The sequence below is a fragment of the Tenebrio molitor genome, chromosome 3 (assembly GCF_963966145.1).
Source record: "Tenebrio molitor chromosome 3, icTenMoli1.1, whole genome shotgun sequence".
NCBI classification, from domain to species: Eukaryota; Metazoa; Arthropoda; class Insecta; order Coleoptera; family Tenebrionidae; genus Tenebrio; species Tenebrio molitor.
Window position 1 is genome coordinate 709,804 of NC_091048.1, and position 16,755 is coordinate 726,558.

At 33.2% G+C, this 16,755-nt stretch overlaps 2 protein-coding genes across 5 annotated transcripts in view; one reads left to right on the forward strand and one right to left on the reverse strand.

Annotated features, from left to right (window-relative positions):
• LOC138125960 (SEC14-like protein 2) overlaps window positions 1-16,755 on the reverse strand; it is a 49,643-nt gene that overhangs the window by 23,142 nt on the left and 9,746 nt on the right. The gene's annotated exons all lie outside the window — the stretch shown is intronic.
• Window positions 1,998-15,936, forward strand: LOC138125967 (calcium release-activated calcium channel protein 1-like). 4 transcript variants are annotated; one of them, XM_069041561.1, is made up of 3 exons: window positions 2,003-2,170; window positions 14,528-14,646; window positions 14,692-15,936. In XM_069041561.1, the coding sequence occupies exons 2-3, from the start codon at window positions 14,542-14,544 to the stop codon at window positions 15,349-15,351; spliced, it is 765 nt and encodes a 254-aa protein (XP_068897662.1). In that variant the 5' UTR covers window positions 2,003-2,170; window positions 14,528-14,541; the 3' UTR covers window positions 15,352-15,936. The 4 variants fall into 4 exon arrangements, with proteins under 4 accessions (XP_068897660.1, XP_068897662.1, XP_068897659.1 ...); XM_069041560.1 differs by lacking the exon at window positions 2,003-2,170 and adding an exon at window positions 14,146-14,337; XM_069041559.1 differs by having other exon boundaries at window positions 1,998-2,170; window positions 14,528-15,936.

Genomic DNA, 16,755 nt, shown 5'->3' on the forward strand with positions numbered 1-16,755 from the left:
TGTGATCAGTTGCAAAATAGATATGAACATGATTTTTCCCTGAAGTTGACGTGGTTATACGCCAAGGGCCTTGGCCCGAAGTTTATAAGTCAACCGAGGGGAAAACATGAATATCTCCCGTGGTGCATACAATATTTTATTTTTTAGCATCTGTAAGTTAAAACTTTCTTAAAAATATTTTGCAGGGAAGATTGCGTGAATATGTGGTTGCTATAGTTTCGTTCTCACGAGTTTGTTGTAAACAATGGGGAGGGCGAAAAGATTTGAAATATCCGTTATCCCAAGGGAGTTATGAGTTGTTTTTCATAATGTGTATCTATGACGTAAAGAAACAATATCGTGTTACAAAAAAATAAACGATTTTAAAAATAAAGCGTGATAATGACAACTTTGTTTTATTTTACTTTTGGTTTGACACATTTAAATAACATTTGAACAAAGCTTAAAATATGTTGGAAACCTAACAAAAAAAAATCACATACATTTACAGTTATAAATTTAGTAAAATAAAACTAATGTTTTGTGTTCTTTAATCCAGCATCACAAAATTGTCCAGCTCTAGCCGAAGTAAGTATTTTGTCCTGACAGTTTTTCACGTGAAATTTTCAAGCAGTAAACTCTCATTGAAAACAGAAAATGATCAAATTTAAAAAAATAAACATTAATTTGTCATAAAAGCCATTCAATTTTATTTAATACAGGGTTATTCACGGGAAGGGTACTTCTCAATTTTTATTTTGCCGCAACCAACAATACAATGGCAGTGACTACTAAATCAAATGTGTTATTTCTTTTAAATTAGAAATCAAAGTAAGTTGGATAGATTTGTCAGAAATGTCAGATTGGCAGATAACCTGTATTTAATCAAAATTCAACAAATAAATTAACAAATTAAGTTAATGTAAAAGGTGTTAGAAGTGTCTACCATCGGTTTGGAAACATCCGCAGCGGCGACAGAATTCCTTCCACGCTCTCCAAAATGAGGATCATATCAGTCTTTTCGTCGTTATTGTAAAAACAATTTTTTCGAATTGACAAAGATTTTTAGATTTAACGTCAAAGAGACAGGACTAAGAGCCGTCGTGGATTCAGTTATAATAATTTTCAAAATTTGAAATCAAGATATTGTTGCAATGTGTATAATGGGCTGCGGCAAAAAGAAATTCAGAAATACCCCTCTCGTGAATAACCCTGTATCTGTTTACCTTGGAATGAACATCAGTGGTGCAAATGACCTGACCTGCTACTATGACAACTCATATGAAAGGTTCACGTTGAGTTGACAATTTCAAGGTCAAATAATTTAATTTTTTCGCTCAGTAATTATGTTTTGTAAATAGTAACATGCAGGTAAACATCGTTCACGTTGGATTGAGCATGTCACTATTTACAAAACATAATTACAGAGCCAAAAAATTAAATTATTTGACCTTGAAATTGTCAACTCAACGTGAACAACGTTTAATGCCAAATGTGTGCAATTTGCACCACTGATGTTCAATCCAACGTGAACAGGATAATACAATATAATAATGCCGGTGAAAAATGTCGACTTGAATTGCACTCCCTCCCTTTTTAAATATATTTTTGGAAAATTGTAATTTTTAATGTATAGTTACAGTATTAAAAATTAACTTTCATGAAAAATTTCACTTTGCAAGCAAATAATTTTGGAGGAACATTATTCCAATACATCTTAAAATTCCCGATATTAGTAAAAATAGATCTCTCCTTGGACAAAATGTATTTCAGGTTGCATCAAATCAGATATGTTATTTGAATTTCAGTGTTTTCTGAAATATTTTAAGCTACGCTCACAGAAATGTAAAAAAATCACAAAACCATTTTTTTTTTTAATATGTATAACCGATATAAAAATTAAGAAAAAATTGCTGCTCAAAGATCGAGTGGAGAAGTACCGCACAGATAATTAGCGGGTTCGCAAGGTTAATAATTATCGTTAAGTATAATAATCCCGTGGAGATTCGAACTGGTGGACATCGTCACCGTAGACGACCAGAGTTCTGTATCGCGTTTTGGTGGGAGAAGTCGACTTGTGGTCAGTAAAACAGCCCATTGCGTTGCGTTGTTATGTTGAAGTTGGTTTTTCAAACGTGCTTCCAACACCCGATTCACAGCGAGTCCGCTTATATTTACACCACGAATTGTGGTAAGTCACATGCGAAATTTGCGGATTTCTAAATTTGCCACCGATTCACCGGTCGCGGTAAAATGTAAACTTGCTTTTTTTAGACCTAGTACCTGCAAACATTTCAGTTCGCAAAAATTAAAACACACTGACAACAACAAAACTTACGGCGGGCCGAATTTTAAAAATATTCATCGGCAAGCGTTGCGTAACTTAAGTAACGATAATACTCACGAATTTTCGAGTGTCGTTTGTTTTTTCGCTTATTAACACCGTTCATTATTAAAGCATCCGGGTGTTTTCTGTTTACAATTAAATGTTTTTTTTTTATTATTGCATAATTGTTCAAACATTTGAAGTGATTGAAAAGTGTCTAACGTGCCATTCAAAAGTTTCCGTTTGGAACAGGCGAACAGGCTAGGGCAATATACCTCATGTCTTTGATTGAAGCGGTGGTCACAAAACAAAGTGGCTATTAAAAACACAAAGGTATGTGGTTAATAAAAATTCTTTCATATTTTTTTCATCTTTAATTTCTAGTCATTTTTTTTAACCACAACAAGTGAATAAAAATAATCAAGATCTCCTATTTCTAGTATTTCTACAGGTTTTTAATACTTTTTTGCTTTATTTCAATCAAAATAGATTGTAATATAATAACACATGAAAAATAAAAATTTAACCAAGAACAAAATTTTAAAGGAATGTAAAAATTAAATTAAAAAAATTTCATCCAATGAGGTGCTATGAGGAAGGGTGCCGCGAATGCTTGTTGCATTGCCCCGTTGAATGGCCAAAGAAAATCTTTGACGAAGAAATTGTTTTGCTCTGACGTTGCCAGTTTCTTTAACCAACTTAGAGCTGATGATAAAAGATCTAGTTTCTTCGCACCAAGGACCCAGTTTTTCGAAGGCAAGTGCCTTGAAAATAAAATACTTAGTTCATAAATGCAAATAAATTTGTGCGTCTAGAAGATCATTTCAGTTCAGGTTTTACACAACAGAATGTGTGTAGCATATCAGGTGCCTTGGTAGTTTGCAGGAAAGAATAACAGAACAAGAAGAAAGGTTTTAATACCGACCTAAAGATATTAGAATTCATTTTTTACTGTTGTTAGAACTATAAAAAACAGTGTCCTAAGCAAATATGTAGTTGGTTTACATATGAAAAAAAAGAAGCAGGAAAAGTAAGAACCACTACTGGAGCATTAATTGCATTCATACATGTGTTACAGATGTTGAAAAATGGATTAATTAGACATAAGTTCCTTTTTTTTTGTTTTGTTAGGACCGTGGTAGTTTTCACTTATGCGAAACGAGGGCAAATGTCCATTAGTCACACTTGTCGACAGATCTAAGACAGCCCTCTGCGTTTCCCATAGGTGTTAGAAACAGTTGACATGTGTTGTTTTATGGTTAGTGTGTAAATTTGCTGGGACTGATATGACCGTTGTGGTCTTTTGCGGGTGCATGTGGTTTGTGCATTTGGTGTGGACGTTGAGTGAGTGAGGTGATAGATGGATGCCAGATGTAAGAAAGGGGATGTATAAATGCGATTTTAGTTAGTTTTTTGGACACTCTTGTTTTGACCTAAGATCTGGTAACTTGTACTGATTTCCAAGAGTCCTTAATATAGTGAATTATTAAGAGGTCTGAGTTTTGTTTTTTGAATCCTGACAAATTGAGTGTTTAATTGTAACACATGTAAGGACAGCAAATTTTTCTGGGTGTGAAAATTAATGTTTGAATTGCATGTGGAAAAACACGGTTTTTGAGGTTATGTATCTGTTTTAATTTCAATAAAAGTGAACAAAATGCATATAATTGACGTCGATATGCAACATTACACTCATATCGCACGTTTTACTACAGTTACGTTAAGAACTTTAACAGAAATCAATGAAAATTGAAATTCAGTGTGCTTTTGTTTACTTTCACGTACAGTCTTAGTCAAAAGATTGTAAAATCACATGTAAGTAATTATCTAAATATCAAGAAAATAAACACAAAATTTACTTGCAACTCATTACAATTCGTTTCCAAAAATTAAAAACTATTTTTTCAAATATTGATTTCTCCTAATAAACGTTTCATAGCATTATAAGAATTCCGCTGATCAGTGATCATGAGTCAATTTACGAATCGCTCTTAATCTTCATTAGCAACTGGTTTTCAAATTTTAACGAAATTGTACAAAATGTATAAAGTGAAAAAATATTTTATAAAAATACCTTTCTTAAATTTATGTTTTATGCTATTAATCGTTTTAATTTTTATCGTTTCAATACGGTTAGTTATTACGCTTCACAGTTATAAAATTGATTTGCGTTGTGGTTAAATTTAGGATTTCAAAAACGACGTGTAGGAATCAAGTCCAACAAAAACAATAAAGAAAAAACTTTATTCATTTATTTTTCCGCCGAATAGTAGTATCTGCCATAATAATCTCGTTTTCTCAAGTCACCTCTCTATCTATTAGATTCAAACAATTTCTATTATATACTCTTCACTGAACTCAAGGTAAAACAACTACATAATGATCATATTTATCATTTAAACAAGTCGTAAAAAAATAAAAATAATCGGAAAAGATTCACATGCGCGTGGTCCTTTATAATGTTCGATTATACAAAAATTTTCGATTCGCTACATCGTTAATAAACAAGTCACATTTATTGTAAAGAGATTTTATTATTTTGTTTTACATTTTTTTTTAGGTTAGTATCGGGTGTTCATTTAAATGTCCGGTCAAAGTTGGCGTTGAAATGTCAATTGGGAACCCATCAGCTGCTTAATTCTTACCTCAGTTTTGCGTTGTTTGTGTTTTTACACGAGTGGTGCGTTCACAATCGACACTTCAACGCCAACTTTGACCGGAAATTCAAATGAACACCCGATGCAAACAGCTTTTGTTCACATCTAAAAACATTGCGAAATAATTATTTTTTCCTATAAGGTTTAGTCACATTTTGTTATAGCAGGACAAGCAGTCTGCACGTAACAAATTTGTTCGCTTTAGAATCATCCACTCTGGCTACCAACGCTGATGAGAAAAAAAATGCAAAAACAATTTCAGGGCCGTGAAATGAATATATTTTATGAACAAAACACCAAATCAATCAGGAATTCCGGATGTTTAGGTGACTTGGCGGTTTAACAATATAGTTTTATTAAACCTAAAAATGTAAACGTTAATAAAAACCAGAAGTGCATTACCATTGACGCACATTTTTATTGTGTGGACTTGCATTGTACAATAATTTTTTTAATGATGATAACTATAATATTACAGTTTTCAAAAAGAAATGCTGTAGAGATGGAAGAATTTCATTGTTTCGGCAATGATCACAGAGCGTATAATAAGAATAATAACTAATGAAATAATTATGCTCTAGTAAAAAATACAAAAAAGCGATTTAGTAAAAAATATTTATTTAAAATCGTTCAAAAACGTGATACGATAAGAAATATTTAGTAATTTGTAATTTAAAAAATGGTACAAAAAAATAACAGTAAAGTCAAGACAATGACGCAAATATAATAATATTTTTCAAAATAACTTTAACGTTAGGTATTGTAAAACATTTGTGAACATTTTTTAAAAGATAACGAAGTTCGTTCGGCTAACAACAGGCTTTTACAATTTGAGAAGTTCTAGTAAAATGTTTACCATTTTGCTTTAATCATTATTTTGAGATACTTAAAGCAACAAAAACGAAAACATTAAAACACTAAAAAGTTATTGACGAATATAAAGTTGTATAAATGTCTTGGATATAATGTTGAATTTTCATTTTTGTAAATGACATTGATAGTAAAAATTAACATTGAAGTCCGTGGCACATATTTTCAAAAAGTGTATAAAAGACACATTAAGCGGCACTATTATTATTTCCACTGGAGGTCGCCCATAAACCGTGTTCTATTGTTACTTACAAATTGGTTTGAGCGCATGCAGAAGTTGTAAAAAATTACATAGTGGCATCACGAAATCCGTAAGCATGTGGTCATTAAAGAGGCGTTGTTGCAAAGGTAATTCGTACAAAGTGAATTACCGGTACCTGTTGCGGAAACAGTAAATTTACCTCGAAATTTCGCGCAAATATTTACAAAAACGTCAGTTTGCGTTTGATGTTCGAAACCGCAAAGGCAAAAACGAGAGGTTCGTCCGTTGTATCAAGAGCAAGCTGTGAATTTATTTACATTTGTCATTGACATAAAAATAGAGGAGTGATAGCGAATAACAGTCGCAGACTATGTAACAATGCCAAAAAGCATTTTAAAAATTTAATTGGCTCGGGATTGTGCATCATAAACTTAAACAAATAATTAAAATAACTACACCGCGCCTCAGATAGACGATACCTATAACGGGACGTCTATTTCTAGGCAAAGTTGAACAAATTTGCCAAGCGGTGATGGACGTTTTAAAGATTTTAGGACGAGTAGGCTTTTGCGACGCGTATTTTCGTCGAATTAATTTTTTCGAGTTTATTCCACCGCTTCGACGAGGGTCCACCGGTATTCGGTCTTGTCAGAAATAGAAAACACGTGTAGTCCATGCAATGTACGTCTGTGACAAATTTAATTTGGAATTATGGTTAATTTTGAGTCAGATTTTTATTATTACGTGTCGACCACAAATTTGCTTACACATTTTACGCTTATCATGTGCAGTGACTTTTTGCGGCGTTGTTAACAGCTGAATTGTTTAGTGACTAAATGCACACGCATGCAGTCCACATTATAAAGCACTTAATTTACGCTTGAAATAAAGATTTTGAAATGTTTTTTTAATTGCATTAAAATCAAAATTCTAACAACAAAAATATAACAAACAACAAAATGACAGGAAAAAATTATACAAAATGTTGTTGGTCTTTTTGACAATTAAAACAATACATAGCAATACAAAACTATCTAATAATAAGTCGAAAAAATTATACAAAGACGAAGAAAAGTATTTGTGACAAGCGGAAATCTAACAGTAATATCGTCATTTCTTTATCACCCCACAGCAATAAATTTTCATACCACACTTCTGAAATTAATGAGTTTTTTTTCCTAAATCTATAATCCCCAGAATTTTTTTCATATCTCGTGTTTGTCTCTTGAGTTGGAATGTAATGAATTTATTCCTACATACTTCTACGTAAAAATGTGCCAGGAAAGTTTTCTTGATAACGTTATGTGATCGGTAAATTTACTACAAATAGTTTATATTTATAGAAGAAAGGAATGATTAAAAGTAACTTTCTGTGAGTGGAGCATATACAGGTTATTCACGAGAGACTTACGATGAAAATTTCGTTGTATGCAACCCAAAATACAAGAAACCTCTGGAACTGGAATAAAAATGAAAGACTGCCAAATTAAAATAGTTCTTCTTCTTCTTGTAACAAAAAATCATATGTCTTAACTTATTTCGTTATTTGCCTAACAAATGGATGTGGATTGAGTTGCTTCCATAATTTACCTCGCGTTATCTATTACCTTCGGTATTCTTTTATTTAGTCTTTCGCTACCGGTTTCTCTTTCAGTACTTCCGTTTTCTGGAAATAATTCAACAGTTTTTCTTAAAATTTGCTGAACGTTGTCATAAAAATTGCCGGCTATTTCGGCGCGAAATGTTTCTGAAATTTTTCATTCTTCAATTTATGAAAAGATATGCGAACGTTGCGTTGGTTCATAGCAGACCTTAACAGTTTTTTAAAATCTAATTTTAGGTGTTCTACACCTACCCCAAGGTTCCTCTCTGTTCCGTCTTCCCCTACAGATATAAAATGCAAAACCTGTGTATTAAAATGAGAAACATTCTTTTAATTATCAAACGAGAATAATTAATTGCTGCCAGGAAATTTCTTTTGATAACGTTATCTGAGGTAAATGTGCTATAAATAGTTTAGTGTTCGAAAAAAACACAGTATTAAATTAAACTTTGTACAAGGGTGTATTTTAAAAATGTGCCGAAATTTTACCTACGAGGTTGTGGAACAACGTAGAAGACTAAAAGCAACAATAAAAAACTGTACCTCAAAAATTAAATGTCAATTTATTTTTTGACATACAATTTTTTAAATATTTTTTCCGAGTTCTACATGAAGCCAGTACCGCGTGTTTAAAATTATTCCGTGTATTTAGATTACACCCTGTATTTAATTTGTTATAAATTAGGTAGTATGTACTTAAAAAATTTGATATTTCAGTACTTACAAGTTTTTCTTTTTTGTATTAAAGAGCGATTAAAGTGGATTGCAACCGGTTGTGTAGAATGAAATGGGACAAACTTTTCTAAAATCTTTTCATCAAATTTCATAATCACAAGAATTGAGTGTATTTTATTAAAAATTGAAAACAAACGGAAACAGATATTGGCCATTGCCATTTCAAATATGATTGGTAAAAAAATGTTATCATTATTTATCGCGTACTGCTGTTACTGAAGTCTAATATAATTAGAAATTGACACACAAAATTAAAAATATTTTAAAATGTTGTACATGTTACGAAAAACAAACCATCAATAATCTGTTTTGAAGACACCGTAACGAAGCTGGCGTCAGTTAATTATATTTGAAGACAGTAGTTAAACGATTAGGAGTTTTAAATGATTTATTACAAAATTGGTTACAAGTAAAATAAACAACTCAAATTGACTAATTCTTACTGTTTAATGTGAATTAGAAATAAACAAATAGAGTTAAGTCTAGACTCTCTTTATTTTTATAAATCGCTTTTATCTTTTTCCACTGTTGAACCATTGAATAATCACATTTTTTGTTATTATTAAATCATGTATGATTTAGAGTATCGTCACTACCAGTAATCGGTCACCATAAAACGAGTAATTTGGTAATAAAATATACAGGGTGGACATCGTACAGCATATTCTCAATAATAGTACAGGGTGAGCAACAATAACTGTTTCAGTTGGCAATAAAAAATTTTACATTAAATTTTCAAGGCAGTGAATTGTACCTATTTCGGTTTGTTTTATTGACATTATTGGCAGCTAGTATACATTTCAAATTTAAACGTCGTGGTTTTTGTAATCTTTTATTAATAAAATGGTTTTTTCGTTGGAACATGACATAAAAGTCATCAGAATTTATTGCCAACTCAATCAGTAATTGTTGCTCACACGGTAGTTTATTTAACGAGTTCGTGTGTAAATTGGGCTCTTTATGGCGCGAGTGGGCCAGTTTAAAACGCGAGTGAAACGAGCCCAATTTACACACGAACGAGTTGAATACAAGGTTTTTTGTTCGACGAGCCCCTTAAAGGCTCCAAATCGCTTAAAAATTATTAAAATTAGCTTGACGTTTCGTTTTGACAAGTTGTGACATTTATCAAAATCCGTTCACACAGGAGAAAATTCTCAAATTCTGAACATTGTCGAACAAAAAAACATATTTCTAATCATCCTAAAAAATTGAATTTTGCGGTCAATAATGTACAGTTGCGGCCGTTGAAATCTCAGACAGGAAAGATTTAAACACTCTGTATAAATTCCGAAATTTGATTAGCGTAAACAGGATTTTCATCAAGGATTATAAAGTCAGTGTCAGTATTTGACATATTAGGTCAGAATCGCGCGTAACTTTTGAAATGCCGCAATTATCTGATTTGCAAAAATGTGTTTGACTGAGGGACGGTGTGAGTATAAGAGCCATTGCGAGAGAAATTAATGTGGATAATGTTTGAGTGACATTTTGAGAAACGTCACTTTCAATACCATTTACAAAGCTAAAAGTTTGGCGTTGTCAAAGTGTCTGAGTTTTCAACGGCCGCAACTGTACACTGAAAGTACTACAACATGAATGTTTTATTTCAAACAGACGCTCCAAATGGCGTCAGGACGCTAAAAAATTTTTTTATCGACCCCCAGGATTGAAAATACCACATTAATCAAATTAATTGACTTAATAATTTTTGGTACCAAAATGTGAGTAATTTATTACGACGACCCCCGATGGGTCATAATTTTTGATTGACAATGGTCGCTTACCGCAAACAACCAGCTGTAAATCATAACTGGCGGTAGGGTCCTGGATTTGTAAGGTGCCGACGACTTATTGGAGACACTTGTAAATCTAATTTTACCACCGTTTGATAATTTCCGTCATTTTAAAATACTACCATAAAAATGCTACTATAATCTGTTTCAAAATCAAAAATCCACCAACAGCGCATTCTACCTCGAAAATACATCCGACAACGTCGCCGACTTTTGTTTTCAGTGTGTCTGTAAGTGTCAGAAAAAAGTGGGGTTATGAGAGAAAACTGTTGGACAGTCGTTTTGGTCGTAGTTCATCGTGTTTTTTTTATTCTCATTTTATTATTTTATTCAAAAAGTACCTATATGATAGCTAAAACCTTTTTGTACATAATAATTATTTTTCTTTATACCATACTGTTATTAGGATTTATCTGTACTCAATGCTTGATTGATATGATGCCTATAACAGACTAGGCCGTTATTCAAAATTATCAGACCGAGGCCGTTATTTTTGCTACCGTTGCTACGGTTACGGCACAGATGACAACTAAATTTAATTTTTGAAGTAAAGAGAAATGTCAGTCTTACAAATAAATCATTGTTAAATGTTAAGTATTATTGGTATAAAGAAAACTATAAAACAACATACGGCCGATATGGATATAACAGACTCGGTTGATTATAAAATCTCGGCTCCGCCTCGATTTTACAATACCTCAACGATGTCTGTTATATAACCCATATCGGCCTAATACCGTTATATACTATTGTGTTTCGTAAATAAACTCAACAGTTCAATGTCAAATTTTGGCGGGAGGTTGAGCAACCCAAAAAATTAAACTTTTTCTAGGGATTTCTTTTTTCTGCCAACATAATTCAACAGGTGGTGGATTTTTGATTCTGAAACAGATTATACTACCGAGCGATCATTTAAAAAATAAATCGAGTTTGCTTGGGAGCCTATGCTATAGCATGGGTTGCCATAGGTAACACGCCGATTCGATTTATTTTTTAATTGATCGCACCGTGCTTTGTTCGTAGATGATGATTTATTCCGTTATTATCCTAATTTAAATGCCAACTTTTGTATAATCAAAATCTACATTGTCCCGTAGGTGAGATTGTAAGAAAAAAAATCCGGATTGCTTTATTACTTTATTAATAAAACACTATCAAAGTCAGATTTCACATTTATTTTATTTTATAAAAAATGATTCGGCCATTTCGTACTTACGTCGGAAATTTAAGATTATGCCTTCTAAATTTCAATTTTTTTTTTTACAATGAAAAAAGGGTTTTATCGCAAATACTATATGCCGTTCACGATTATTTTAAACACGCAGGAGGCCACGATATTTTTTTGTTAGATTGGCGTCAGGTCCTGTCATATGACGTTTCGTTATTAAATATTCGTCTTGTTGTCAATTCCCTAATTGAATCAGTGTAATTCAATTATAACCTAAAATAGATTTATTATGCCAAATCACAATATTGCCAACTAAAATGTCAGATTTTCATAGACAGTCCGAATTTGAAATAATCGTGAACGGATAATACAGACTACAGAAATAAAAACTAAATGAAGTCTAAAATAATACGACAATAAATAATAGCCAACTGCGTGTTAGTAAATTATTGTCCAATTCACATTTTTTTTTAAATCTTGTGATGCAGAACAATTAAATTTTGTAAAAACATATTAGGTAGATACTCTCGTGTCAAAAATGGATTACTCCCTAGGATTTAAGGATATTCGTTACTAGGTTGCCATAAATTTGGTTAGGTTGGAGGCTATGTGGTTTCTGGTGACAAACAAAAGATATCCCAAAAATGTAAGACAGCAAATTAATTGTAACAGTTGCAAATGACTAATTTCTCGCTAAGTGATAGATGATTTTTCGTTTCACAATCAATTTTGGTTACTGGCGGCATATTTATTTGGATTTAATTTCTCAATTCAAAGTAACCAACCTTAGGCATTCAAAATAACTTTTGAAAATTCTAGTTACACACAACATGAAAAACGTTATTTCCCTAAAAGTTCGAATTCTAGGGAGTAATCCATTTTTGACACGAGAGTACAGTCAATGGATGAAACTGGGACAAAAATGACAATCACATAAGTCAAAATTTACAAATTTGCATCGTTTAATTACGACTTTATCACAAATAGGTTAACTTTAGTAAGACATATTATATAGACACTGACAAATATATTGACAATTCAACGGTCTGATTTACAAGATTAAATTTTAAGTGTCCCAGTTTTATTTGTCCACCGATCGTTAACCAAAATAAAATAGGACAAAATGTTATCTTAGACAGTTTCACAATTCAAAGATTTGTGTAGTGTAACTGGAACGTATGTTCGTATGTATTTCAGATTACAACTTGATTTGACTTGACGATTGATCTACAAAAAGTTAGGTTGTGTTTTTTTACTTGTCACCTTGCCACTATCACTATAATCTGTTTCAAAATCAAAAATCCACCACCTGTTGAATTATGTTGGCAGAAAAAAAGAAATCCCTAGAATAAGATTCATTTTTTGGGTTGGCCCAACCTCCCACCAAAATTTGACTTTGAATTGTTGAGTTTATTTACGTAACACAAAATAATTATTATGTACAAAAAGGTGATATAGCTACCATTATCATACCTTTTGAGTGCAATAATAAAATGAGAATAAAAAAACACTATGAACTACGCCCGAAACGACTCTCAACAATTTTCTTTCGTAACCCCATTTTTTTCTGACACTTGCAGACACTAAAAACAAAAGTTGGCGACGTTGTCGGTTGTATTTTTGAGGTAGAATGCAGTGTTGGTGGATTTTTGATTTTGAAACAGATTATATGTTCAATTAAATAATTGTGAGTTTTTGAAAACTGTCGGTAAACTTGTTCATTTGTATTTGGTTCTCTAAAGTAGAAAAACGGACATGGATTTGCGATTGTAAATTAAAACGTTTTATTCGGAAATTTATAATTATACCCATTAAGAAACTAAAATAAATGCCAACAGATTTTTTTTTAATTTTTGACACTTTTGTTTCCTAAGAGATGGATTTCGCAAAAATATCGTACGTACTTACAAATAAAAGACAAAGAACTATAACTCATGTATTTCGTCTGTTTGTTGATAAGACTGAGATATGAAACACCAACAAGATATTAAAATATTTATTTAATTTGTTTAAAGTGAAGAAGTGTATCACATGCACCTTTGAGATAACACTAATCGGATTAAAATGGTTTACAGCCGGTAATATCTAAAAGAAAACATCTAATTTTCACCTAATCTGTTTATTACTTCTGTCAAATAAATCAGACTTTAAAACAACACTTAATTTAATTTTGAATATTTCGTACCTGGAATCTACGAAGACTACAACGTCAAAGAACTCATTAATCATTATTTATCAGAAAAATATGTTTTCTTTTGAACTCTATTGAAAAAATAATTCAACTGATTTATGGTTTATGTTTCTCTGAAGCTTTTCCGAGGACATCCTCCAGATTTAAATCCGGAAACTACCGAATTCCAATAAAGAGTACTTAATCAATTCTTAGTAAGAAAAAAAATCAGTTCATTCACCGTAAATTCTAATTCGTTATAACTTTGTTTAAACTTGACACTCGTCCTTACAAAAATATCCCCGTTCTCAATTTTATTGTGAAACAATTCGCATCAATGACAAAAATCTCGGTTTATTTTTGTTCTTTTATTTTTAATATTTCCACAAACTAAAGCTGCACGAGATGGTGTTAATCAGACGTTAAAGATTCAACACTTTGCGAAGAAACAAGTTTTTGTTTATTTTTATGAAAGTTTAGTGTTTGATAGCTTGCAACAGCTAATTACCTCGAGTGTGTGCCGTCCCTGATACTTCGTTACACGTCTAGAAAAAAATTCGTCGGCACCCCTGAACCGCAAGGGTCGGCACGCACGACGTCTTCCGATATCGACCGAAAAAATCGCCTCATGACGCGTCGTTTATAACCGCAATTGTTTGTTATCGAGTGTAGACGTAGAGGAGGCCAACGTCGAACGGTTTGGTATTTGGTTAGATCATTAGTGTTGTGCGAACGAAAGAAGTGTCAGAGCAGGTGGTTGCAGTAACTGTTTGTTTCGCGGAAATTACATTACAACTGTTGATAATGAACTTGAGCGGTGCTGATAATAAAATGGTAAATATTTGGCTAGATTGAGATTTTGTAATGATTTTGTGTCGACCCACTTGTTATCTCAGCGGCGACAAAACTTCAAATTAAACATTTTGCGATTAGGCGCCAAGGATACCGCGGATTATGAATTGTTTGTTTATTTGTTTTGCGAAATAATCGAAACAATATTTTATTTTGATATTTTATATTGAAGGAGCGGAGTAACTCATGTCGGTGTGGAGCACCAACACTGGGGGCCTAGATCTGGGCAAATCCTTCAAAAGCAAGATCTTGGACGCCAACACCACACAGCTCTACAAGAGGAACCACAAGGTACATTCGCAGACTGTCTGGACTGGTTTGACCCTTCTGTTCCAGTGCAAGATGTCTCAGTCAGGGGACGACCTCCACACCTCGCAGTACCTCTCCTGGAGGAAGCTGCACTTGAGCCGCGCCAAACTCAAAGCGTCCAGCAAGACCTCCGCCCTGCTGTCCGGGTTCGCGATGGTGGCCATGGTCGAGCTGCAACTCAACACGCCGATGACCATTCCCAGCACGGTTCTGGTGGTTTTCGCGGTGATCACCACTTTGCTGGTGGCCGTACACATGTTAGCCTTGATGATAAGCACTTGTATTTTGCCCAATATCGAGGCGATCTGCAGTTTGGACGCTATAGGGCTCGTGCACGAGTCGCCCCACGAGAGGCTGCACTGGTACATTGAGACTGCGTGGGCGTTCTCCACTCTGCTCGGTTTGTTGTTGTTCTTGGCCGAGATCGCCATTCTTTGTTGGGTCAAGTTTTACGACATCAACGAAACTGCAGCGTGGTCGGCTAGCGTCGTTCTCGTGCCCATTTTGTTTGTGTTTCTGGCTTTCGCAATACATTTTTATAGGTCGCTGGTCGCTCACAAGTACGAAATGACGGTGTCGGGGATCAGGGAGTTGGAGAGACTCAAAGAGCAGATCGAGCAGGGGGACATGGAGCACAACAGAATCAATGGGGTGAATGATTTGCTGTCTGGCGTGCACATTGTATGATATGTACAATTTTTGGGAAACTTGAAGGCTGTGCTCAGTTTTTTAATTTTACGTCATATATGTATTTTCTCGAGGGGCAATCTTATTTCAAAATTAAGTTCCTTCGCACTGTTTGTTGCGATTTTGTGTCTAAGCGATTTTTTACAAAGACACTGACAAAGAGACAAATAATGTTGAATAATCTTAGGTAATAGAATGGATGTACATATTTTATATATTATATAAGAGCTAAAATTTTGTATGAATTATGAGATCTGTGATGATTTTTAAGGGTTTTTACATTAGTTGTATTTTTATTAATAATGAAATACATTATTTACCCTAAATGACTGGTTATCTCGATTGCTAGGCTCTCGTGAATACTGAGGCACGAGTTGACGATTTCTGCCAAAGCTTTCATTTCACGTTCGTTGCAAAGCGCCTCCACGTCGAGAAGTTCAATCTGTAAGTGGTAACAGTTTAATACCAACGGCCAACTAAATCTATTGCAGTGAAGTTGCCAATGCTAATAAAAAAACAACCACATTGAAAGCAAACAAATGTATTCTTATTTTTGTAAAAATAAAATAAAACATTTTTCTAATAGTTTTAAGTATATTTTTAGTTGATATAATTTAGAAACGAAAAATAAAGAAAACAAAAAAAATGCAAAATTATGACTTCGTTGTCGTGCGGTTATTAAGCAGTAACAAATTTTTGCAAAAAACTTTCAATTTTATGCAGTTGACAAATAATCACGTTGTTGAATTAAATGTTTTCTAAAGCCTGTATATGCTAATGCAACTCCGAGAGAAGTGGCTCTTGCTAATCTGTCTGGAAACAGGTGACTACATCTTTCAAAATATAGACAATTTTCTTCTCAGTGACGTTGTTGGTGAACATTTGGACTGCAGCAACAAGTGCCTTTGTGTATTCTTAAAGAAGTTGGTTGCTTGCGTAGATTTTGGGTACATAACTAATAACCTTGCAAAATGTTAAATATCTTTAACAGGAGTTCAATAGCTTGTTGAAAAATCAAGGAAGAGGTGAAATGCACGCAAGTTTTGACAGTGAAAAATTCATTTGCAGAAAATTCTTTTTTTGAATATTTATGTCTAAACATTTTGTGGTGTACTTATACATATCTACAGTCGCGAGCAATAATTTTGGTCGTCAAGGTCATTCTTTGACGCAATCGAAAATGCTCCATTGTAAAAGTGGTAAATATCGAGAGCGTTTTTAAATTCATCGATGGATCAATCGGTGGAATCAGTTTTCTACCAAAACGTTATATTACTGTTAGATTTATGTTGAGCTTAAGAAAAGACGTTTCTTTATTCACCAAAAATTTCATGTTGGGCTCAACCAAAATTCACCTTTCCCAACTACAATGGGAGTTGGTTGTTTGGTGGACGAATAGTGGGG